Source organism: Acromyrmex echinatior, chromosome 7 (assembly GCF_024713525.1).
Source record: "Acromyrmex echinatior isolate Ae372 chromosome 7, ASM2471352v2, whole genome shotgun sequence".
In the NCBI taxonomy this organism is placed as follows: Eukaryota; Metazoa; Arthropoda; class Insecta; order Hymenoptera; family Formicidae; genus Acromyrmex; species Acromyrmex echinatior.
In genome coordinates this window covers 6,293,392-6,321,306 of record NC_141858.1, presented here as the reverse complement: position 1 = coordinate 6,321,306, position 27,915 = coordinate 6,293,392, and the positions used below count along the sequence as shown (strand labels likewise).

The following is a 27,915-nucleotide window of genomic DNA, read 5'->3' as shown; positions in this document are numbered from 1 at the left end:
AAACTTGTGAACAATCATTGAAATGGTTGCAGAAATGTTATCCCACATCTGCTCCTTCGAGAACAACAGTTTATCGGTGGTTTAGTGAATTTAAAATGAGTCGTAGCAAGCACTGAAGACGTACCTCGCTCTGAAAGGCCAAAAAAGGCTACGAATGCGGAAATCACAAAGCAAGTACATCGAATCGTTTTGAGTGATCGTAAAGTGAAGTTGCGCGAGTTAACTGAGGCTGTGGGCATCTCAAAAGAACGGGCGGGATACATTTTGCACGATGTTTTGGAGATGAAAAAGCTATCGGCACGATAGGTGCCGCGTTTGCTGACCATCGACCAAAAACAGCAGCGCGTTGATGATTCAACGGCCGGTTTGGCGTTGTTGCAGCGTAATCGAGCAGACTTTTTTCGACGTTTTGTGACGATGGATGAAACGTGGGTCCATTACCATATGCCTGAGTCCAATAGATAGTCTGCAGAGTGGCTGAAAAGCCACGAAAGCCGACCAAAGCGGCCAAAAGACCAACGCTCGGCCGGGAAGGTTATGGCCTCCATTTTTTGGGATGCGCATGGCATAATCTTCATCGATTACCTGCAGAAGGGAAGAACAATTACGGGAGAGTATTATGCAGCGTTATTGGACAACTGAACGACGAAATAAAGAAAAAACGGCCCCATATGGCGAAAAAAAAAGTTCTGTACCATCACGATAACGCATCGTCACACACGTCCTTGAAAGCGATGGACCAATTACGATTCGAATTGGTTGCTCACCCACCGTATTCTCCAGACTTGGCCTCCAGCGACTATTATCTGTTCCCAAACCTCAAGCGGTGGCTCCAGGGAAAGAGATTCACATCGAATGAGGAAGTCATCGCGGAAACCGAGGCGTATTTCGAAGGCTTGGACGTTTCGTACTACAGAAAGGGCATCGAAATGTTGGAAAATCGCTATACCAAGTGTATCGCCCTCGAAGGCAACTATGTTGAGGAATAAATATAACTTTGCCTAAAAAACGCTTGTTTTCATTAAAAATCCCGGAACTTTTCAGCCCATGTAGTATTTATGTATAGAAAAACTATCAGATCAAATACTGATGTATGTATTATTTATTTCAGGACATCCATAAACCAATTCTGCTGCATCTATTAAAAGCGACATCCGCCATCATTCTTACTGGGTACATTCCTGAAAATGCATCGAGGTATTTTAATCTTGCACTTTAATCTCGCATCAGACTATGCAGACAATTCATAATTCGCGATTTATCTCTTATATGAAATTTATGGACCGAAGAAATTCAATATAATATCATTAAGAGATATAGACAACTAATTTGCTAGGAAAATAATTTCTCGAAAAAAATGAAAACATACGAATCATTAATTCATGACGATCATATTGTGACAGTACTTGCAAATAATGAATGCACAACTTCGTCACGTGCTCTAATATATTTCTCAAATAAAAAAATTCTCTTACGAAATGGGTTACTTGGTAACCACACAAAATTTTCGCAAAATATTAGAGCTTTTACACAAATACAAGTTGAGCGGCAGACACGAGAGAGTGTATCACTTTTTTGTTAATTTTTATTTATTTCTATGATATTCACGCGAAAATATCAATTTGCAACAGGGGAGGGTCGTTACATACAAGCAAGAAAGTTATCGGAGGACAAGAGAGATAGGCTAAAAATAACACAGAAATTAACAAGAAAATAGGTATCAAGTATATTTGAGATGCAGATTCATTGACTTTCAGAAATTAGTTTGATAGACCTGATCTTACAGACTCAGCGGAAAACAATAAAGTCGATATTAATGCCAGTTAGGCAATCGCATTAGATCTCGCTAAATCATCTCTACGAAATATTATACCTGAAAGGCGAGTATTGTATGGCAATAGGTGCGGAATAAAGTCTGTCGCCGATATACAAGAGCTTGTACTGACAAAAAGTATGTCATCAGGATATACTGCGTCTGCGCGAATTGGAATGGATCTCTAATGTGGATTTTACAGTGATTCTGTTGTCGCAATCAATGAAAGTCCCGACTGGTTAATACTCAATGAAATAATACAAATTGATTCGACTGTGGTAAAGAAGCGAGCGCTAATCGCGATAGTTAGTATTTCTCTCGAAAGGAAAAGACTTTCTGATGGATGGCACGTGGCTCGTAATTTTGCTGATTCACACGGCAGCCATTAGATCGGCCATTCGGAGCTTTCATGCGCGATCCACTATTAGGACCCTCGTGATTGACAGCTTCACAATTACGGCAACGTTCATTTCACTCAACGGCTCCTCGTATCATCCGATATCCTGTTTCTGTGAATCGGTAATCGCTAATATGATTTCTCCAGTCTTTCTACGATAACCCTCTGTTTGCAAAGAAACCGTGCGTCCTCTCACAATATACTGGCTCAGCCACAGTACGAATGCCAAGAATTTTCCATGGATTCACGCAGGCCATTCGGCCTCCTTCTAATCGGGCCCACTCACGCGGCCCTTCGAATTGTATAGGTCTTCGCGGACCGCAGATCCTTGTGATTTAGGGCAATTAAATAATTTAAAACGGGATTTCTATGATGCCTTAGGTTATTCGGATTGGCTCAGAAGGTCCTGGCAAACTCCGCCTACGGCTCCGAGTAGGAGTGTCTTATCTCCAACTGATATCCTTCTCAGCCATCTGGCATATCTGAAGCTTTCTCCTTCCATAGTTTTTTTCTGCAATACAGTAAAACTCAGAATAATAGCGCATTACAAAAATATATGAAATTATACGACCTGCATGTCCGAGCTCTCGGTTGAGATGACTTCTAGCTTATTATCATATATTCATTCTTCTTTGCATAGTGGTTTTTCTTCTTCCGATGGTAAGTGAGACGACAAGATTACAAAACAATAATTTAGCCGCCGAGCACAGTTTGTCGCGTCGATGATATTAGATCTAAATGTAATACTAATTAATAAAATAAATTCTTAACAAATAAATTAACCAAACGAATAATTAGCGCACGCTCGTATGTGCGCTCGCCCTCTTGGGATGACGCAAGATCCCCCCCCCCACAGACGATCCATGATAATGACGGAAAAAAATTGTCATGTCACAGTATTTTAAACAATAGTTAATTGTTATATTTATGTATCTGTATGTTGGTGTGAGTACCCCATTTTATAGATATATAATGCTAATTTTTAAAAAATTAATAATTGAACACGATTTGTTTATCCTTCATTAAGTATTTCGTCAAAATATCCACAGTATTTTTATCTATAGGGGCAAATTTTATTTGACTCAATCTCTGACTTCGAACATTTCTAGAGAAATAATATTTTAGTTCAATGTGTTTGCTTCTATGATGAATCATGTTTTTCTTACTTGTCATTAATACTGAGAGGAAGCGATTGTGGAACAGCGCTGATAGTTTGGAAGAGATTCAAGCCATAACACATACGGGCCGAATACAACCAAGTCCATTAGAAGAAGCGATGGATTTATATCAGATTAAATGATTTCTCGAGCTTGATATATTATCGCAAATTTGTGAAGCTCTTATTTTAGAGTACCTCATTTTGGAATCGCTACTGACTATTCTCAAATGGAGCAGTCAACCTCACAGATCAGCATGGATGCACAGACAAGCATTACTTTAAAGGAGGCCTCACGCCTCAATTGTCGTATAACGTACCTGTTGGTTTGTTTACATATACCAGTAGCCATACATTTTTTTATTATTCTACGTAGATGTATGTGTTTCTTTCATATTGTTTCTTCGGAGAGAATAACATACTGCTTCCATTGACGAAAGCACAACTGTTTTTTAAAAAACCAACTTATCGGTCCGCCAGCTAACATGCATACATTTCCTGAACAAGATTTACAATTGTCGTAATCACCTGCCCAATCTCCGTCCGTGAATACATGTAACGATTTTTCTGTTTTCCGGTAAATTATCTTATACTCGATAGTTTATTTTAAGTAATGAATAACATGCTTAGCACATTTTCAATGTTGTTGTCTGGAATTTACATTGTATCTGCTTTGAAGTCCCTACTGTAAATAAAACATCTGGCCTTGTTGTATTTGTCAAGAGATAGATGAAACTACCGATTAACTCTTTGTATAGTTCCATATCCTTTCTTTCTTTGGGAGTTTTTACTCCCATTTCTACTGATAGCTTTATACCCGAAATCAGAAGGATGCACACAGGTTTACATGGTGTTATTCCAAATCTGTCGATGAATTCATTTATGTACTTTCTTTGTGAAATTTTTATTGAATCAGTGTCTCCATCCCTCTCGAGTCGCACGTGAAGTATTTCACTTATAGGCCTTAAATCTTTCATTAAAAAATGTTTGCTTAGTTTTGTTTTAACCTTACACAAGACTTCTATAGATGCTGACGCTAAAAGTAAATCATTCATGTAAACAACAATTATTACATTACATTACAATTATCAATACTACCAAAAATGCAAAGTTCTATTTAGGACGCATTTACTCCAATTTCCTTTAATTTCTCATTGAGTTTATGTTGCCAAGCACGGCCGGATTGTTTTAATCCATAAATAGGACGACGTAATTGACATATTTTATGATATATTATGACTTTATTTATTGATTTCTCTTCGAACATCAATGATTGCTCCATACATATTGTTTCTAATACAGATCACTCTGTATATACACTGTAGTTACGTCTATCTGATGTACGTGATAATTCATCTCTACACTAATTGCTAATAGTGTATGTAATTCTAATCGTTTGTATTCGTGCCACCGGATCATAAACTTCGACATAATCGATATCGAATTTTTGCTCACATACACGCCCAATTAATTTAGTTTTATACCTATCTATTTCTCTGTTTTGAAACCTTTTTATGCGAAAAATCCATTTAGATGAAATGACTCTCATATTTGATTTATTCACTAGATCCTATGTATTACATTCTAATAACGAGTTATATTCCCTTCGCATTGCCTTTAACCATCTTTTTCTAGCTGATCTCTCAAGCGCATCTTATATCATTTTTGGATCGTTATATAAATCATTTGTTGCAATGTTTGCTACATGATATTGTTTTTTCGGATGCTATGGGGTACTAGTTCTAATTATGTTAGGTCTACCTCGAGCTCATTCATTATTCTCTGATTGTAATTCATCTGTGTCTGTTTCTATCTATATTATTGTCTACATTGCCTAATATTTTTTCTACAGTCTCCATCTCATTCTTTTCGCTATATGGCCTGCATCGTTGACTACCTACGTTTTTTGCAATTTCTAACTTGTTTTCATTACTTGTCCTTGGTATTAAATTTATATTCAAGGATTTTATTCTGTTACCATTTACGTTTTTAATAAAACGCACGTCTCGGCTTTTAACTATTTTTGTGCTACCGGAAATCCATAATCTACTGATCCTTTCGTTAGGAAAGTAACTTGGGAATCAAAAATCTTTAAAAATTTGGTTTTCAGTTTAACTATAATTCGTATGGAGTTTAATCATAATTAGTTTTTGATTGGCACCTATTACGTAAAAAAACGTTTGTTATTTACAGCTTCCGCCCACAAATCTTTAGATACATTTGTCTTAAATTAACCATTGCACGCGCAATTTCAACAATTGTTCTGTTCGCGCGCTCCGCAATCCCATTTTGTTGCGGTGTATATTCAACTGATAAGTGTCTACTGATATCTAACTTTAGATAATTAAATTTTTTGTTAATATATTCTTTAGCATTATCACTACGTAATTTGATTATTTAACCAGTTTCTTTTTCGACAAGCGATTGATATTTCTTAAACTTTTTCAGAATCCTTTATCAATCACCACGTGATTTCAAAAATACAACCTCAATGTATCGTGTTTTATCATCGATAAAAGTTGCAAAATAGCATGCTCTTCCGTATTTTTCGCTTATTGGACCATAAATATCCGTATGCACAAGTTCTAAAACACTCGAGTACCTTTTGTAAGTGATAATGTATGTATATTAGCTTGATCGCATATTTCACACAGTAATCTTGAATTTTTTAATGGCAAATCTAATCCGTGTATTCTTTCTTTGACAAATAACTCTTTTAGATTATTATAATTTAAATGGCAATATCATGCCACAATCGTACCTTTGAATTATATTATTCACTTACACTAAAAACTATTATACATGATTTCTTATTTGTTTAACGTATATATGATTTCTCTTAATAGCAATTAAAACTAATAATTTATCTGGTCTAGTAATGTAAGCTTTGTTTTCCGTAAATTTTACAACATATTGATATTATATTTTTTTTCCTGATTGTACTTACACTACTAACTGGTCCGCTTGACAAAGTTTCGAACGCATTTCAATTATTACACATATGAACCGTCGCGCTGCTATCTAAATATCATTTTTTCTATAGAATATACTAAAGATACTGAGATTGCAATTAAGGAGTTCTCTCCTTCCTATTCAGCTTTAACTTGCTTTGCCTTACTTCCTTCTTTCTTTGGCAATCATCAACGGTTGGCTGGATGTCCATACTTATCACAATTAAAGCAGTTTCCGTTAAATTTCCTTTTGTCTTGATCGCCCTTATTCGCATCTTTATTTGTATATGTGTGATGACCTTTCCGTTCCGAGATAACAATGCCATTGTTGTGCTTCCGTCCTTGGTATCGTGCCCCTGTCACCTTTCCTTTTCTTCTAGTAACTTTTCTTTAATAAAGTCGACCGATGGAATCTGGCTCTTGATTCGATCGCCACACAAAAATTTTGGTAATCTTCAGGCAGATTATTCAGCAGCATAATTGATTGCAGCTCGCCTGGGATTTCTATTCCTGCATTCTTTATCAAATTAATTTTCTCTTGGAAATTATTTATATACTGCGACATTGATTTAGAGGTACTCTTTTTTAAATTACTCTTTTTTAAATATCTGTATAAAACTGCATTTCTCACTGGGCCTTTTGAACTGTGTAGTCTCGCCAATTCATCCTATGCTTTTTAGATGTCACAGCCTTTCTTATATGTCCTAATTCTGCCTTTGACACATTTAAAATAATAAATGCAAGCGCCTTCTTATCTCGGATTGGCTAAGCTCTATTCGTATTTCGCAAACCCTGCTCAGACATCACAATTTCTCCACTTGTATATTCCCATAGATCATTATATACAAGGATACTCTTCATTTGCATTTTCCATGCCTGGTAGTTTCCATCCGCTAATTTTTCGATATGTTGAACATTGTTCTGCATTTTGATTTGACCAATAACACTGACTCGGTCTTGTCGATACTTTAACTTATTACTTCACGCTTCCTTTACTTATTTTCTCTTAATTTCCACATACACTGAGTCCTGTTAGGTATGCAGGTATGTAGTATATGAGATAAAATAATAAGATATTTTATAGTAACTCCAACTTTACATATATTTATCTCTTTACAATTTATCGTCGGTTCAATTTGCACTGCGCTGTACATCAAACGAATAAGATTGAGGATATCTCGAAAACAGACGTACGGTATAAAGAAATGTCAAACATAAACATAAAGAACAAATAAGTAATGACATATAACTCGACATCATAAGTAGGTATATTAGGCGGGTTCTAACCCAGGGACTAGAGGGGAATGCGGGGTGCGGGGAAGTACTTGTAGGCGCGGGGGATACTTAACGCGGGGGAAAGAGGGGGAAAGGTCTAGGCTCCTACACAATAGGGCTCCTACACAATAGGGCTCCTTTTTTTTTGTTATCAAAATTTGACTATGTTTTTCTTTAAAAATGCATTGATAATAAAGATTTGAATTTGACCATGACATATTTTTCTTTAAAAATGCATCGATAATAAAGACTTGCATGTTAGAGCGCGCGTGCTATGAGTGAAGAAAGGATGGAAGAATTAATAGAGTACGAATTTCTTTTGTATGATACAGTTTTTTCAATTTTTATGGTTTTTCCTGGCGCGTCGAGGCAAAGGATGGGAAGTAAAAGACAATACACATGAAATAAGGCGAACAAAAATGTTTTATTTACATCTTATTACACCGGTTTTCGTACTTATTAAAAACTAAAGCTAATAGTTCGCAATCGATGAGCTGATGTCCATTGAATATGTCGCTATCACATATAATGTTCTCAGATGCGATGTTGAAGAATCGCGTATACTTGGTATCTACCGTATCGACGAGTCGAGCTAATCGTTCGAATGTTACATCGATACACCCGTTAAAGTCAAACATACGGCGTAGCGTCGTTTCAGTCATCATAATGCGTACGGATGAAGAATCGAGACGTACGAGCGTAGCATAGTTCAGCATGCAAACACTGACGGTTAGAGGTCCAACGCTTATAAAATTATCCTTGTATTATCGTTTCGAAACAGCTTGTAAATATTTCCTCGCTGCTCGTAGAGGCTCTTCCACGTTTCGAGAGACAGCGACAGTTCGTGTCCGCGATGATCTCCAAGGGCGATCTCCACGTAACTCGGTGGGCCAACGTTGATTCCAATTTCCAAAAATTTGTAGCCCGTATTCGTCAGATCGTAACGTCTGCTCAGTAAACGCACTGCACGATGCTCCGTACTGTGTACATACATAATGTTAAAAAACGTTTCTTCTGTGTATAGAACGTTGAAACTTATATGTTATATTCCTTCTTCACATCGTACGATGCACTGCTCTCTTTAGCGTACATTTTTTCAGCCGTTCGTACAAGCGGGTATCGTAAGACTGATTGCATCCGTGTAAATGGTAATACTTCTGGAATCGATGAGAGAAGACAGGTCCTCCCCCCTCTTTCCAAGAATTTCGAACATGTTGCGACACGTTTTATCAAGTCTTTCTACGTATTTTCTTTGTCACGAATTTATACATACGTTTATACATACGTTTATACATACGTACATACGTTTATACATAAGTTTATACACGCATACGTACGTTTATACATACGTTTATACATACGTTTATACATACGTTTATACATACGTTTATACATTACAAAGGAAAGGAAAAGAAATACATAATAAGTACGTTAACGTATTTTTATTTAAAAAATTCTTTTGCAACCATCAGTTATATATTTTCAATACATTTTGTAACGCGCAATTCTTAACATGTTGTCCACATCGTATAATATTAGTAACATCTAAATTAGATAAAGATTCCATGTCTTCGTAAACTGCATCCAGGGTCTCAATGTACATGCGTTCTCGCTCATCATCCAGAAGCAAGTTCCAGCAGCCACGTTCGTTTCTCGCGTCCCTTGACATACACGACAGCATCAATAAATTTTAATTTCATCAATTAAGTAAAAAAAATCCTATATTCGATCAAAGCTGATCTTATTCCCTAAATATTTCAGTTTGAATTTATATACATACATACATAGACAATTCTATAAGCCACGCAATAAAGTCCTTTTCAATCTTGAAACGCAATCATGGATGGAACTACAGTGGTATTATAAAATTATGTATTACAATTTTGCGTTCATACATGTTCCCTTAAAGACGATATTCATTAGTTGTTGATCATGATTCATTAGTTGTTGATCAAACGGATGTTCACTTATTTATAATCATTGGCGACAAGTATTGCTGAAGTCGGCACGCTTGATTTATGCGAAACTGCAAAATTGTGTTTCTACGTATTCAACAGAGTAATCTTACCGCAAAACATGTTGAGATTCGTCGATTTTCCGTAGAAAAAAATTTTTATATTACACTTATGCAAAATCGTACCTAACGTGGTCACAACTGTCGTACATCGACGTTTCACCGAGAAGAACTTATGCACTTTCATCTGTTAAACTTAAATTATCAACCGAAAAATGCTTTACTATTATATCATGTACCCACTAACACATGTTGATAGTATTAGTGAACTACAATCAAAACATTTATGACAATTATCAAACAGATATTAAATCATCGTCGAACGTCTATCGAATCACTGTCAAAAACATCTTTCGAATTAATGTCAAACATCTATCGAACCGTTATCGAATGTCTATCGCACCACTTTTAATCCTAACTATACACACTGAGTTCCCAGAAACCTCAACTTCAATTTCTAAATCGAGATCTTTTCGTATTTCTTTTCTTTTTCTTTGAACCAACAGTCGTCGAACGGTACCGCCATGTATCGTGTTCAACGAATAGAACCATATCAACGTCGACAAGATGTCCGAAATTGACCCGAGTATGATTAAACATCGCGTCACGCGTATGTAAAACGTATGCACGTACGTACATACTACACATAGCGTACATTCTTCATTTTAAGGACTTACAAAATTAGCAGAAATATGACAGTGGTCTGTCAGACTGACGTAACCTTTGGTGTATTTTTTAACATTACAGTTCAAAGTTAAATAACTGACACACTAATATCAATGGAGCAATTTATTACAAACGTCTGGATTTTAATCGAGTCATTTTCAATGCAAATTTCCTTTCACAAAGATTTGTGAATTAATTTTCACGCTGCGGGCCTTGTACAGATTTTCTTTATTATTAGGTATTTATATTTTCTCAGCTATATATTTTAGTATTTTTATTATTATTATTAAATCCTCACTTCTAACAAGCTATGCTTTAATAACGTTTATTATTTCCAAATCTGTGCAGTTCTGGATATTTTTGTTAAATCATACAGTGTCATCTTAAAATATATTAGATATCATATTAGATTTATTATTGTACATAAATGCTGCTTTAAATATTAATATTTATATACAGTATACAGGATGTAACTGAAATAACACCTACTAGTCACATACAGTATTATTCCTAATAAAATCTAAGTCGAAAAGCCTTCTACTATTTTACAATTTTTGCAATAGTTAACGAGAGTTAACGAGATATAATATTAATTTCTAAATATTGCTGAATAAATGGATAAAATCAATGTATAAGACAATTTTGAAATATCTTTCCGTGTGAAATATTAGGTGTACAACTTTGCTTCCGCCATTTTCCTATAGATGGCTTTAGCGATAAGTGGTGATCGAAATAAATAGATTATAGACGTCATACAATAAACTTGGGCAACATAACATTAGTCGATTTGTGTCTGCATCATAAAGTTATTCTCCATTGAAAATGTCAGTTTACGAGCCAAATTCTCATTTGCGAGAGGTTTTAATTTTCTGCTTCAATATGAAGAATTCTGCGGCTGAGGCTCATCGAATGCTCTCAAATTCTTATAGTGAGGCCGCTATTAGTGAAAGAACATGTCGTGAGTGGTTTCAACGCTTCAAGAACGATGATTTTGACGTCGAAGACCGGCATAATGGTGGAAGAGAGAATGTTTTCGAAGATGCAGAATTGGAGGCATTATTTGATTAAGACTCGTGTCAAAATCAAGAAGAATTGGCACGATCATTGAGAGTGAAGAGTCAACAAGCATTTCAAAACGTCTCAAAGTCATGAGAATGATTCAGAAGCAAGGAAATTGGGTGCCGTACGAGTTGAAGCCGAGAGATGTTTATTTGCTTGTGAACAGCTGCTTGAAAGGCAAAGACGGAAGGGATTTCTGCATCGCATTGTGACTGAGGACGAAAAATGGGTTCATTACGATAACCCCAAGCGCAGAAAATCATGGGGAGTTCCCGGCCATGCTTCCACGTCGACCAAATCGAATATTCACGGCTCCAAGGTCATGCTCTGTATTTGGTGGGATTAGCTCAGCGTAGTGTATTATGAGCTGTTAAAACCGACTGAAACAATCACAGGCGATCAGTATCGAACGCAATTGATGCGTTTGAGCCGAGCATTGAAAGACAAACGGCCGCAATACAACGAGAGATACGATAAAGTAATTTTGCAGCATGACAATGCTCGAACCCATGTTGCTAAAGTGTTCAAGATATACTTGAAAACGTTGAAATGGGAAGTCCTACCTCACCCGCCGTATTCTCCAGACGTTGCTCCCTCTGACTATCACTTGTTTTGATCAATGGCACACGATCTGGCTGACCAGCACTTCTGATCTTATGAAGAAGTAAAAAATTGGATCGATTCGTGGATCGCTTCAAAAAATGATCAGTTTTTTCGACGCGGGATTCGTACACTGCTCGAAAGATGGAAGAAAGTAGTGGCGATGGACAATACTTTGAATCATAAATGTATAATCACTTTTTTACAATAAAGCCTCGAATTTCGGAAAAAACCGGCGGAAGCAAAGTTGTACACCTAATATTTTAAAGATTTTTCTTTTCGAAATTAATTCTTAAAGATATTTTTAATTTATGTATATTTTATATTATTAATATTTTAACTGTTTTATACGATTTTAGACATTTGCTCATTGGGTAACTAAAAAAGATATTGAAAAAATTGCAAAATGGTAGAGGACTCAGTTTTTTATAGAAATAACACTATATGATTAATAGGGCGTTATTTCAGTTTTATAACCTGTATATGTACATATACATACATATACACATATATAGGGTGTTCTGAAATTCGAATCAAAGTATTATATAGCAAGAAAGATCTCGAAAAATTAAGTTAAAAAGTTATTTGTAAATTTTTATTTTAAGCAGAAATTTTTGAAATATGAGGATTCAAATATAACGAGTTACAGCCTATATTTAGATGATCACTTGAATTAGTGAGTGCGCTGAAATATACGCTTACCTACTCCATAATACATGTTACCGCATATGCAACTCATCGGCAGGTAGCCCTCTAAGCATAGTCTGTAATTAACCATATTTAAACCTTTATTATTACAAAAATTACTGTTAAAAATAAATAATTACAAGTAACTTAATCTTTCCAGAACTGTCTTGCTGTAGTACGTAGGCTGCTGGCAAAGTTTCTGCAAACAATATAAAAAAAAATATGTAAAATTCGGTAAATGGCTTTATTGTTTTTAGTAGTATTGTTTTTAGAAGTATTCGCCTTTAAGATCGACATTTTTGCATATGCTCGAACCAATTTTCAAAGCATTTTTTCCACTCTGAGACTATAACCTCAGAAATCAGTGTACAAAATGTTTCAACAGCTGCTTCAGGCACTGGCGACTCAAATCGCTCACCACGCATCTTCTTTTTAATGTTTGGGAACAAAAAGAAATCATAGGTGATAAATAAGGTGAATACGGACAATAAGTCATCAATGCGACATTTTTACTGGATAAAAAATCAACAGTTTGACGTGCTGTGTGACAGCTGGCATTGTCATGATGAAGGATGATGTGATGATTTCGGTTTGTTCTACGCAATTCATTTATGATTTCTGGCAAACAAATTGTTGTATACTAATCTGTATTTACAGTCCTTCGATCCTCTAAAGTCACGATTCGCCACATATCCGGTATAACTGAAGAAACAAGCAACCATTTGCTTGTCAGCATTGCGTGAACAAACAACTTTGGTTGGTTTCGATTCATTTTGAAATACCCCAACAGTGGATTGTTGTTTACTTTCGGGCTCATACGAATTCATAGATCCATGTTTCGTCCCCAGTAACGATATTGTAGACCAAATTTGATCGACCTCGGTTGAATTTCTTGAGCATTTCTTTGCTCTTTAACACGAGCCTGTTTTTGAGTTTCGGTCAAATTATGTGGGATCCAACGATTGCAAAGTTTCCATACGCTCATGCAAGTGATCATGCAAAATCGTATATTTGCTCATGTCAATGCCTAAGGATGCCTGAATCTCGCGGTATGTTATATGCCGATCTCGCTCAATCATTTCACGCACAGCATCAACATTCGTGCAACAACAGACGGATGGACAGAGTGGATGGACGACCTTCACGGAATTCGTTACAAAGAAAGGTTCACGCTGGAATTCGGCAAACCAATTTTAAACAGTCCTTGGATGGTGCTTCATCCCCAAAAGCCAAATGAAGTCGATCGATGCATTATTTCGGAGTTAGATTACATTTGTAAAAAATCATTCCCCGAAAATTTTTACGCAAAATTTCCATTTTCTCACAAAAGTAACTTCTTTTAAAATACTATGCAAATAAAACTAGTTGGCTTGGATACAAACTGTCAACTGAATTATAAGTTAAAAACGTCTAATTTTACGGATGTGATAGCAGAACATTGGCGCCACTGGAAGTATTAGATTGCAGAAACTTTTCCAGCAGTTTACGTATTCTCATTCGCGACACCCTGTATAACTATATGTACATTAAATTAATTTTTATATGGTTACATGCATATACAATATTATTTATCTATTATATTAAAATAATAAATAAATAATATCAGGTGTAGTAAAAAGAAATCCATTATTTTTCCAATAGATGGCTTTAGTAATCTGTATCTCGTATAATATAATATATTAATATAATATATTATAATAATAATATATATATTATAAATATATAATTCATAATAAAAATATTGCCTCGGCCGGGCGTCGAACCCGGATCTCTTCTCACAAGTCTCTAAAGATTTAGGACACGGAATGCAAAAAATCCAGGACTTCGACTTCCGGCAATATTTCAAGGCAATATTTTTCGCAATAAGTTTATTACAGTTTTTTAAGATTAAATTTGGGAAATTTGGGAGGGGGGATTATTAATATTTCAGATTGATTACGTTGAAAGTCCGACAACCAATTATCGGCATACAATTATCATTTCTGAAATTAATTCATTTATATGAATATACAGGGTATGTCACCAAAATCCGAACAAATCAAACATTTTTTTAAACAAAATGTTTTTAATGAAAAATTAAATACTAAAATAACCATTTTACATGGCACTTAGGGGAGCACAATTATTCGATATATCCCCCATTAGCTTGAACGGCCTCTAATCTCGATCTGAAGCGTTCGCACGCACGTTGTAATGTAGCGCTGTCCATGCCGACGAATGCTGCCTCAATAGCAGTCCTTAATGACGTCACATTGGGATGCTGAGACTTATTTGTGACCCTTTCAATTATGTTCCATACATAGTAGTCCAAGGGATTTAAATTTGAGCTGTTGGGAGACCAGAATAGGAGTCGTGGCGAGCAACTTGTCCTGGCAACCTCAGAGAGATCATCTATCGTATCTTTAATGTGTACGATTTATATCGAAGATCTTCCTCGGCAATTCGATGCATTGTTGGCTTGCTTATACCAACAATCGATACTAATTTTCGCAACGATTACCCTGAATCATCCGAAATCAGCGCTTGAGCCCTTTCAACTACGAGGGTCTTCGCGGTGCGTTCTTTTGAGTGACTCTTCCTCGCTGGCATACTGGAACCATCGTCGTACTGTTCTAAAGCCGTATATTTTGGCACAATATCATAAACGGTTGATCTCGGGTATCCAAAGAATCAAATCATTTCCATTGTTGAGCGCCCAGCGCGAAGGCCTTCGGTGATCACGGCTCTTCGATTATATTTCGCACTGATTTTAACATCGCGGCCATTTTGAGAATATGACTGTTTACTAGAAGTATCAGGTTTTCTCGGACGCCAACAATCTCTGGCGGAGGCACAATATAGCGGAAAATTTAAATTGACATTTATCCGGATTTTGGTGACGCATCCTGTATATAATATAATAATTCAACATCTTAATATTCAGACCATAGTGGCGCTTCGTATTTAAAGTAATGTATTCAATATTATATGCTGTATAGGTACTGAAGAGGACCCAAATCTACGGTCGAAACGTATGCGCATTTTTTATACCATTGCGAATTTTTCTACTGTGCACTATTTCGATTTTATCATTGTAATGAACAATAATCATTTACATACTTCTTGTGTTGGCTCATTTACAGGTAGCTTCTACGTAATTGATTTATTCATTCATAATTGTTCATTAAATTATAAAGTGAGTGAAATGACAATACGATTTTAATAGCAACAATGAATTCTTTTTTCGGTAGTTTTGTAAAATTTTGTATGTATTCCCATCTCTTTTCAATATCAACAATCGATAAATTTAAAAGAACATTTCTAAAAAAAAATATAACATCAACGAGCACGTCAGACTCACCCACATTAATTCCAGAAAGCCTATTATAACGTTCAGTTATTATTGATATGTAGTTGACAAATATTGTGTATAATTTCGTTTTTGTTCGATCTCCTTTTATTTATTAAGTTGCAAACAAATAGAGATCGATGACTATTAAATCGCTTTTTCATTATCATTTCTTAGCTTAATTAACAAATACGAGTGTATAATTTCGTTTCCATCCAATCTTTTTTTGTTAAATATTTAGTTGTATTCAAAGTGCAGAGAATAGCTGCTTTCGACATTGACAGTGTTTAAAAAAAAAAATCGCTTCTTGCATTCAATATGCTAGTGCATTTTTGCGTCAAAACGTTCAACAGTACATTCAGGATGATGAATAGGAACAACATGATCATGATAACGACGACACATCTTAAAAAGTTTCTTATTAGAACTTTGCGTCGCAATATCTCCGCTCGTAGAGTATGTAAAAAAAAAAAACAAAAGCACAATTCGAGTGGAAGCTATCGATTGAGCGTGCATAGAACTTGATCAGTTTAGCTGTTATTGAGATTCAATAATTTCGGTTTCCCGGAATTCGCAGTTTTACGTAAAGAAACACGGTAGTGTCACTGCGTTTGTCTTAGCGCTAAGACACTACCGTGTCTCCTGATCATTATTACATTATTAAATTCTCATTCCTTTCGATAACATCGCGCGATTTGTAATTTGATAATTCAGGTTCTTTTACAAACGTTATTGTGAATTTTCATTGTGAAATGAGATACATTCTTATAATTTTAATTTGAGTTATTCAAAATTATGTTATGTAACAGAACATTGCTAAAGTGAAAATTTCACTAAACATAAAGAGCAGTGAGAAATGACGTCAATTTGATTTAGGATCGACGTTAAAGTTATCAATTTGATGACGAATCGACGTTGATTCGACATCGAATTAATGATAGTTTCTTAATGGAATAAGATTTGAATGTTACTTATCTTTAGATTTTTTGTTAAATTATGTTTTAAGTTATATTTAAAAAATTGTTTTTAAAATAATTGTAAATCAACCAAGTGATGGGCTTACACGTGTTGTGCTGTGGAGCGCAAATTCATGATTGCGACTTTTAACAATATCCAAGATTTGTAAAGATTTTTTTCACTGTTGAGGTGGTGTCAAAATAGGACCGAAATATTCGGAAGGACTGTATTATAATTGATCACATTATATTGATGTTTAATTATTAATGCTATTGAAATTTGTACGCACTAATTATCGCGTTGATTACTTTTAATTCTCTATGAACTTTTTCTTATTACTTTTATTGTTTTGTTTGTATATAATAATTATATTCATCAAGTTCTTCATCGTAGATTTTCACAATTGTAAAGTAGCATGGACTCATTTTATATAATTATATGACAGGTTTTCCGTGAATTTAATATGTAAGGCAGCTGGAAATATTGCTTTGCATTTTAATCCACGACTGGACAGAGGATATATTGTCAGAAATACAAGAGTGCGTGGATCTTGGGAGGATGAAGAGACTTGTTCACCTGCAGGTTCAAACGGATGTATTTTCCGTCGAAATACCTATGCACATCTTATGATCTTCTGTACAAACGACGCATTTCAGGTAAGAAGTAATAATTCTTAAAAAAGTTAAAAAAAGATGCTCAGAATATACGTGCTCCTCGAATAAAACCTAAATTAATCGATCCAATTAATAGTAGTTTTAATTATTTTTCAAGGATATTTTTATTGAAGAGTTTTTTATTCCATTGATATCAACAATTGATATCAACAATTGGTGTCAACAATTAGCATCAATTAAATCTTATACCAAATTTGATAAAGTATACAATCCATAATTGCTTTATCTTATCTATTCAAGTGTTAACACAAAAAGTTAAAGAAGTAAACACTTGGCGCTGTTAAATCGAATAATAAAAACGAAATCAATTCAAAAATTACAACATTAAAAAAATTAAAAAAAAAAATTACAATTTTAATGCAAGATAAATGTCCCAATTAATGGCAATCGTGACTATTTTTCTCAATAAATCAATTAATATAGATCAATGTGTATATATTAATTCTAAAAAATATGTTAATATTCAAAATCATATATATCTACAACGAATTTTGAATAAAAGTAAACGCTTTTGTAAATGATAAAATATTATAATTGTAAGCATGTTATATTAACGATGGCAAATCTAACAGATGCTCACTAACAGCTTGTGAGGCAATAATTATTATATATTGACGGTCCTTTCGTCGAATAATTCTAACTATTATCAAACTAAAAGTAAATAAAAGTAAGCATGCCCAAAATTAAATAGATATTAAAAAACATTGTGAATAAACTGAAAACGTCACAAAAATACAAATATTTTGTTAATTAATGCATGTGTCACTAATACTAAAATATTTATTTGTTTTAATTACTGATATTTTTAACAAATATGATATGAAACAATGAAAACGTTCTATCTAAAAAAAATGTAATTTATAAATATCAATCCCCTGATAAAAAAACGTCTCTGAAAACTTCGTTGAAAATGTCTGAAATCATTTTTCAGAAATTTTAGTGACATTCAGAGACTTTTTTAAAGAAATTGATTATCAGAGAATTTTTCAAAAGTCATCTCCAAGTGTCTAAAAATCTCTGAATTTCGCTGAAACTTTCGAGAATTCAGTGATGTCTCTAAAGATAGAATTTTAATAGTATCTTACTTTTCAAAGGCTTTCAGAGGATTCCTTTGAAAATCATTTTCAAGGATCTAAATAATCCTGAATTTCACGCGAATTCAATAATGTCTCTGAAACTAAATAGGTATAAATAATATGCTTTATCAGTTGAAGAAGTGGTGTATAATGTAGGAGACTTATAATCCAGAAGTCCCAGGTTCGAATCTCATTAGGTAAATGTATTTTTCAAAATAATTTCGGATAAAATCATTACATATATCTTGTATGGAACAATTTCTGTTAAATGAAGAAACAAAATTTATAAGTCTTAATATATAAATTTTTTTTCAAATATCACATTGAAAATGTCTGAAAAATTCTAAAAGTCTATGAATATATTGTAAAAAATTTTATGAAAATCTTTAAAAGTAACTGAAATATTCTGACAAATATCTAAATTTATATTGAAAAATTCTCTGAAAAGCTCTGCAACGTGTCCGAAAATATGGATATTTTTAGGAAAATTTTCAGACTTTTTCAGAAAAATTTTCGGAGAAATTCAGAGAAATTTTTTTACCAGGGTGATTATTAAATTAAGAAATGATATTAATATCGTAACTTATAGTCTTCCAGAATTTAAAAAATATATAAATATGAGTATCTAATCTATGAATTATCTTGCTTAAATTAGTAATAGGGATGATTTTGTATCAATTTGTGATAACCGGAACAGTTCCTAACCTAAGACGGGAGCATATTTTCATGAGTTAAATTGTTTAATTCCAATGTTTTAATCAAATTAATGACATATATTGAGTATGAATAGTGGCAATCTATACGATTAAAAATAATTCAAATTAAATATAAGATTATTTAATTCTGTCAGTAATAAAGACGTTCCTATGCTACGCGACGCGTCAATAGTAAGGACATTTTATGTTAACATCATCTATCAGTGATATGGATTAACATGCGTCACAAATTGGAACAATTTCGAATACATGTGTCATTAAATGGTACAAAAACAACGTTTATAAAAATATAATAAATAAATTAAGAATTCCTAAGAAAATAACAAAATTTAATATTATCATAATCTTAAATGTCAAAACTTTTTAAAAAAATTAATTTCATGTATTTATTATGACATACGTATAATTATAATTTATTAATTCTCTTTTGTCTCAAAATAACTTTGTCATTAATTGGGATATTTACCTTAATGAATTTAATCTGAATGTTACACCGAATCAAGCTAAAGTTTACCGTTTATTCCTTCTTTATTCCTTTTTTCTTTTTCATAACACAAGTTTTATTACTCCAAGTTTATTTGTATTACAGTAAGATTTAAATCTAATAGTTTGCATAACTTTCGTTATTTACACGACTGTTTAATTATTGAATATATACCTATGATGAATACTTTTATTTTCATGGGAAAGTTTTCATTTTTCTTATTTTAAATATTACATTCATGTTTTTAGCATTATGTTATACCTTGAGCAGCATCAAGTGTTTACTTTTTTAACTTTTTTTGTGGAAACACTTGAATGGACCAGACAATGCAATTATGGATTGTATTTATTATTTAATTTGGTATGGGATTTAACTTTTTTTTATAGAATTTAATTTAGCGCCAGTTGTTGAAAATAAATCTTTTATACAAATAATACGTATTATTAGGGTTAAATAAATAAAAAAGATAGTACCACTATTTTTTCACTTTTTAATTTGATAAAATTTAACTTGATTAGTTAAAACATCTGAGTTTTAATTTTTCATTGGTATATTAGTTTTTTTCGAGGAGTAATAATATTTGACAGAGAACTTTGGAAGAAGAAGACCTTCAAAGAATATCTTTGAAGAAGAATTAAAACTACTATTACTTGAATTGGATACTTAGATTATATTCGAGAAGCACTTATATTCTTAGCGCTTCTTTTTTAAAAAATTTGTATTGATATCACGTACTTTGCAATGATGAATATCTTCTTATGAACAGTTTATCTTGCAATTAATCTTATGAAATAGATTTTCATATGTTGGACGAAATTTAGTGAAAGCCGAAATTGAATCTTATTTACTCTTTTTTTGTGATATAAATTTTTATATAATATATTTTTATATAATAAGTTTTAAAAAAAGGAGAATTAAAGATATATTTATAATACTTGAGTCGTAAAAATGTAAAAACGACGTTATTTGTATTTTTTGAAGAACAATAATTAATAAATACAAGCGTATAATTTGCAGTATAAGTATTAAATTTTATGTATATTTTCGAGTAGGTAAATAAGGGGGATTCCAATTCCGGAACTCCGAGGGGGGGGTGAGAGATGGGAAGGTACCCGCGGGAGGGGGAGGTCCATGGGAAGGGGAAGGATGACGCCACTAGGCGAGGGGATGACATCACAGGGGAGGGGGAGGAGGAAAATGACGTCAGTGGATGACGTCGCAGGAATGGCGGTATGGAAGACGAGGATGTCCCGGGTACGGGAAATTACGTAGCGGAAAATTATGTAATGGAAACTTGCATCCGCGTCGCAGTAAAGACGTGGCGCGGGGTCAATGGCCGCCAGGCGTGATCCGCCGCCGCTACCGCCATCGATCTTCGCCGCCACCGGACGTAGTCCGCCGTCTGTCCCTACCGCCGCCTCCGGACGCGGTCCGTCGCCGGTCCTCACCGCCACCACCGAACGCGATACCCATCGCACACACTATACATACTATGTATACTTAACATGTATACTTACCATCTCTCAAGTGTCGCCATCTTTTTGTTATGTAATCTTTCCTTCAGCGTTTATAACATGCAGAAATATCTTTTATTCTGCCGAATTATATTATTATTTTAGAGAGCGCGATGATACGGTCGCGCGCGATGGTATCGCGCGTGATGACACGCGCGTAATACGATGCCGCGAAGAAGAAACAATTAATTGCAGACACAGAGATATTTTTAGACACAGAGACATATTTATTTATGTCATACTTAATATTTATACCGTATTTCATTCACAGCTTCCTAATCGTTCCTGATACGGACCATTTTCGAAATTAAGTTAATCTATATATGTATATTTATTTATTTTTATCTACATATATTTTTTATCTGTGCGTGCGTGCGTGCATGCATGTGTGCGTGTGCAATGAGTATGTATTGTCACGTTCAGATTTTGATCTCTGAGACGCGGGGCGCTAGGACCTGTTGATCTCTCGATTCGTGCTGTAATAATTACGCGGAGTAACCGAGGATAGAAAGAGGGAAAAAAAAGAAAAGAAAAAAAAACAAAAGCAAGATCTGTTCTCCGGGATGATTCCTTTTATTCTGCTCTAAGATTTCTTAACTATACGGATTGCTCGTGGAAGATGGCTTCGACCTTCACGATGCACGGCTCTCTACAGCACATCGGCTCTCTCTGGGCGAGCGAAGTGGTTTCCCAGTACGGAGTGGTACTCCGGACTCGGGTAGATCCACGACGGGTCCGAGAATACATGCGGGTCGAATTTCTCGGAACGGTGATATTCGCGCGTCAGCCTCCTATAAGTGACCTCGCGGCCCTCGGCGCACACGTGGCATTCGTTGCTCCTGCGAACATCGCTATCGTTTTAATTTTTACACTTGCGTGGTGAGAGTGCCGCGGTACCTCACAGAGTCGGGCTATCGCTGAGGCTCTTGTTAGAAGAGAACTGCGTCCTCCGATAAGGGAGCCACAAGGTAGTAAGTGAGGAGGCCGGCACCCCTTTTCCTTTGTGGGGGTAGCTATCGAGGTTGGGACGAGTGATGGGGATTTGAGTGTCAAGATGGAGCGGTGGGGGAGCTTTAGAGGAGCTCTTGCGTCCCCGCTCGGATCGACGGTTCTGTTTCGAGCTCTCAGGCGACTGAGGAAAGGAGCGCTGGCGAGTGCTTAAGAACGCCGGAATATGAAGGGCGTGAGGAGATGGAGGATTGCGCGCTATAACAGTGTGCTATTGCAGGTAATAGATCGTCGCTCGGTGACATGGAAGGGTGCACTAAGGACGCGAGTCGCGGAAACGTGTTCTGCGTTAGGCTTAGCACTCTTACACACTGACACTTAAGGGACGTCACAGACAAGACACATAACACTTAGGCACTTCGGGCACGACAAGATATAGAAGAGAAAAGAAAAGAAAAAGAAAAAGGAAAAAACGTTAACTGAATGATTATATTGGCACGGTCTTGATTGTTGATTCTCGAAGTATATACAAAGATAAATAAAAAACTAATTACAATCGAATAATTAATGTTCACTCTTACTTTACAATATAATGTTCGCGATAACAAGAAGGAAAGCGGAGTAGAAATATAATTAGAGTCTAATATAAAAGGCTCACGGCCTTACGCGGCGCGCGCGATAGTAGTTTATAGTGACCGATTTAGATACCTTGCGTTTACTTGTGGAAAACGTATCTGAACTTTGACAAAAGCGACTAAAAGTACGCCCATCCTGGATAAGAACCTCGTTTATATACATTTTAGAACTACGACGTCTTGCGGGCAGGGGGGCAAGCCAATGATACTTCGGCTTCAATGGAACATTGTTCTAGAACATTCTATAAATTTTTAATTTTGATGATTTTTCCTTAATTAATGCAGGTTTTGCTCGTGCAAGGGCGTAAAAAGGGATTTTTGCAAAGCCCTTTTTGATTTCGCGCGCTTGCATGTTTATGCCGGCGTTATAAAAACAATAAAAGTCAAAACATGGTTAAAACTTATAACAATGTAATTAAAGGCATACACCACAAGCGCAAGTTATTAGCAGCGGAATATTTATATTATCACAATAAATACAATAAAATAGACGTTTCGGCCTTATATCAGGCCATCTTCAGTATTACAATACAAAATTAATTTGTGTTAAAACTTACATAATGTTGAGAACACCTAATTTCGCATAAATTTTATTCACGTTGTCATAATGAGATAGAAAATTTTATTATAACGCCGATAGAACATTGTTTTTATAACGCCGGCATAAACATGCATTCTACTTTACCGTTCTTTAATTTTATTAGAATATATTTCGGAATTACAGTGTGCCTCACACTAAAGAAATTTATCAAATTATTGAAAAATAATATGAATTTAAGACTCAAAGTATTTTTTCTAAAATCATGTCAAAAAGAGAGATTTATATCACAACATCTACAGGGTATTGTACGTTATCATTCTAACATGTTTGCTCCTCTTGTTGCAAATTAAAAAGATTAAAACAAAATTTCATATAAAAAACAATTACATTAGAGTTATAGGATGCGTATAGACAATTAGTCCACAAAAAATGACAATTAATCCACAAAAAATGAGTTATTCAAATATCATAAGGTAATTTTGTGTTCTTTATCAAGTCAAATAGCATTTTCCTTTTTTAGTCGACAAGAGGATTATTTTCAATAAATTATGGTTGAAAGAAAATTTTCAAATAAATAGGAAATTACACAATTTAAGAGCTAATGCTGCTTGACTAAGGAAGGAAAAAGTTAAACCGATTTAATTCAATTTGTTATGGTTTTTCGAATTCTTCGAAAGTTAAGGATAAATTCATTCCATCGAGTATTAAAAAAATTTCCTCGCACAAGATCAACAATTCAAACCATGATACATTATTTCATATTAATATTAATCTAATGAAATTTGATAACAATATTGAAATTAATTACATCAATGATAATTGGTTAATTAATCTGAATAATGTTGAAATCCCTGACAAAGTTAAAACTATTTTGCAATTTGGACAAAAATTCAATTTACCAAATAATATAATTAATAAAGATAAAATGATGATAGAATTTATTAAACATATTGAATACAATATTAACAAATTAGATGATAATATTCGAAACATTATAAGAAACGCTTCGATTCAAATTTTGAAAAGAAACTCATATAACAATTTCACAACAACCTCAGAAATTAACACATTAAAAGATGGAATGATTACAACCAAAAGGTTCATATCTAAACAAACCCGGAAATTTTAATCACAAGAGCTGATAAAGGGAATTCGACTGTAATTATGAATCTAATCGAATACAAGAAAAAAATGTATGATATGTTATCAGATAGTAATACGTACATTAATATTAATAAAGATCCTACGACAATAATGACAAATCAGGCGCACAAATTATTGGCTAAGTGGAAGAACATGAAATACATTGATCAATCTGTGTAAAAAATTAAATATGACTGATGGAACAACACCGAGGTCTTATGGGTTAATGCTAAAGATCCACAAAGAAGGTAATCCCCTAAAGATAATAGTTAGCTGTATTAATCCTTTAATAATAGTCCTTTATTTCCGTTAGCTACCTATTTAAAAGATAATTGAAAAGTTTAAAAAAAGAATTTAGTTACATAAAAAGCTTTGAACTTATTAACAAACTTAATGGTATGATATTAAGGGGATGCTGGAGTGTCCTGTTTTATTATTAAAGACTTTTTTCTCTTAATTGTGTTTATGGATGGAAAAATCCTTCTCCACAATTAAAGTATCGACGACAACGCAATTCGCCAGCTACATTTGAATACGAAAAACGAAAGAAAATTGAAGACTTACAGTTTTGTTATCGGCTTCTGTAGTCAACACGTCACAATATGTACTGCATATAAGAGTTTCAGATCTTGCACGTTCATAAAAAGTAGCTGGCGAATTGCGGAAAACTTAAACGAACAATCCTGCTTTTAGAAACGAGATAGGGGTTTTAGTATAAGAGAAAAGAGTATCCGAAAATTTCGTTTGTATATTACGAGTGAAATTGACGTGAAACCATGAAACCAAGCAGTATTTTAGTTACGCGATATTCCAACAACGGCGCTGTCATGAAAAGTGCGTCTCTGAACCATATAAATGATCTGAATTATCGACTTACTCAGGCCCATATCAATAAACGTGCCCTGGTCAAAGTTTTTTTTTTGAGAGGAAAAATAATAAAATAAATATGATATCAGTTATTTCAATTTTGTTGAAATAATTTCTTCCTGAACAAGAAACGTACCATATTATTTACATATGAATACAAATGAAGATAATTATTTTAATTGCACTGTTTTGTCTTTTACATACATTTTATTTAGTAAATTATTGATGCATATATATATATAAAATAACATATATATATATATATATATATATATATATACATATGTATATGTATATATATATGTACATGTATATATATATATATATATGTACATGTATGTATATATATATGTACGTGCGTGCGTGCGTGGTGGTGGTGTGTGTGTGTATGTCATATATACAACATTATCTAAACTTTATTTACACATACATTTATCAGGGCTCGGAACGCGATGTGTGTTTCGGTTGAGTTTCGAATCTGCTCGGATGTCGAAACGACAAGCGGCAATCTCGTAGCAAACGTAGCATATAAATGGAATTTTCGAATACTCATTGCTCTTATATTAAAACTCATAACTCGTTTCTACAAGCATAGTATTGTTCTTTGAGGTTTTCTGTAAATCGCCAGCTACTTATTTTAAACGTGCAAGGTCTGAAATTATTGTATATAGCACATTTTTTATTCGACTCGGATGTCGAAATGTCGACTAAATAAGAAGCACCATTCCTCTTATCGCGCACAAGCGAAGTACCGCTATTTAATTACAGAAATGGATTGAATCATTGTATAAACCAGCAATGTATTATCGGTTGGAAATGCTATAATAATAATATATTTTTGTATATGGTATATAGAAATATATATCAGGATCATTATTTAGAAAAGGAATGCGTCCTTGCTGCATAGGTGATGATGTCAGAATAGATAGAAATCACTTTCTTGAATTGCAGAACGAATTATTGAAACAGAAGTACGACAGAGTGAGACAGAGAAACAACAAAAAAGGATAGAAACTCCAATTGTAATCGGTGAGACTCCGAGCTGGGCTTGTCGAACGAAACAGCGAGTCTATCCTTCAGAGTCTCTCTCTCTCTCTCTCTCTCTCTCTCTCTCTCTCTCTCCCCTCTCTCCCTTTCTCTCTCTCTCTCTCTATATGGTTGCTTGTTTCTAGCGACCGAAATTGCTTTCTGGGAAATTTCGGCCGTGTATAATTAAAAGGAGAAGGAACATTGTAGATAACATGTAAGTTTTAATAAATTATGCTAATCCTATATCCCTCCAATTTATGTATAATAGCAAAAATAATTTCAAAACACGATAATTTACAAGATATTGATATTTCCATGATTTTCCATGAGTGTTATATACAACGTTCATAGAAGTGATTTGCATGCCCTCGGCGTGATCTCACGCGTAAGATGCAAGATCTGAATGTTAGAGATCCCATGATGAATTCCTTTTTTCTTTTTTCATAATTTTTTTTTTTAAATAAGTGACATTGTTAATAAACACATATTACACAGGCTAAATATATTTTTACTTAATTATTGAAATTATATGTGTATTTCTAAAAAAAGTTTTAAACCGACAATTGTAGCAAAAAATAATTCGACGTAGTATGCGTCGAATAGATAGAAAATCAGTATTTTTATATGTAAAGATATATATAAGACCTGTTTACCTTTAGAAAAAATCCGAAAAGAAATTATGTTTCTGTAATAATGTTACGTTGCTGTCAGTACTTTCTGTGAAATGTTTTTTTTTATAATTATCCGAATGAAAATTCTGATAATCGCAAAAGTGCGATAATCAATCAAATCGCAAAAGTGCGATGATTAATATAATTATAAGGATGATGTCAATATAATTTTATAATTAACAAATCAAAAAGCCTTTATATGTGCCTTTATATGCAATATACAAATAATTTTTTATTTATCTATTGAAATGATTCGGTATTCTTCCTATAGTTATTGGAGTACATGTTAAATTTTGGGTCGACTTTTGAAGCGTCGCATTCTTTCCCCCCGCCGCCGCTGCTCAATATTCGACGGCTGAGCCGCACCGGATCGCGCGCGGATGTGTATCTCAGGAGCGTTGCACTAAGAAATATGCTCCGACCGTACCTTCAGCAAATTATCAATCTTTTACTTTCCTTAGTCTTCTGCGATATTTTCTTTATTCAACATGCCTTCTTTATTCACATGTTGAATAAAGAAGACATCATGGAGTTATTGGAGTTAAGTCATTCCAGTTTAAAATTACGCATCTCGTTCTGTATTGACTCTTATTAGCCTTAAATTGATGTTATCAGTATTCTATATTAAAAGATATTACATTTTGTGGCACATAAGCGTGATCAGTAGCTCTTTGAAAGAAAATCGAATGTATCATAAAAATAATAAAGTAATAT

General features: G+C 34.1%; 1 protein-coding gene and 1 pseudogene across 1 annotated transcript in view; one reads left to right on the top strand and one right to left on the bottom strand.

Annotated features, from left to right (window-relative positions):
* The first annotated feature begins 1,062 nt into the window (after window positions 1-1,062).
* Window positions 1,063-27,915, top strand: part of LOC105145135 (galectin-8) — a 111,642-nt gene continuing 84,789 nt past the window's right edge. The window contains exons 1-2 of the mRNA XM_087408180.1: window positions 1,063-1,197; window positions 17,349-17,559. Of these exons, the coding sequence (XP_087264306.1) occupies window positions 1,094-1,197; window positions 17,349-17,559 (315 nt within the window). The 5' untranslated portion in view covers window positions 1,063-1,093. The remainder of the gene's footprint in view (window positions 1,198-17,348; window positions 17,560-27,915) is intronic.
* LOC147909090 (uncharacterized) lies at window positions 6,193-13,531 on the bottom strand (annotated as a pseudogene).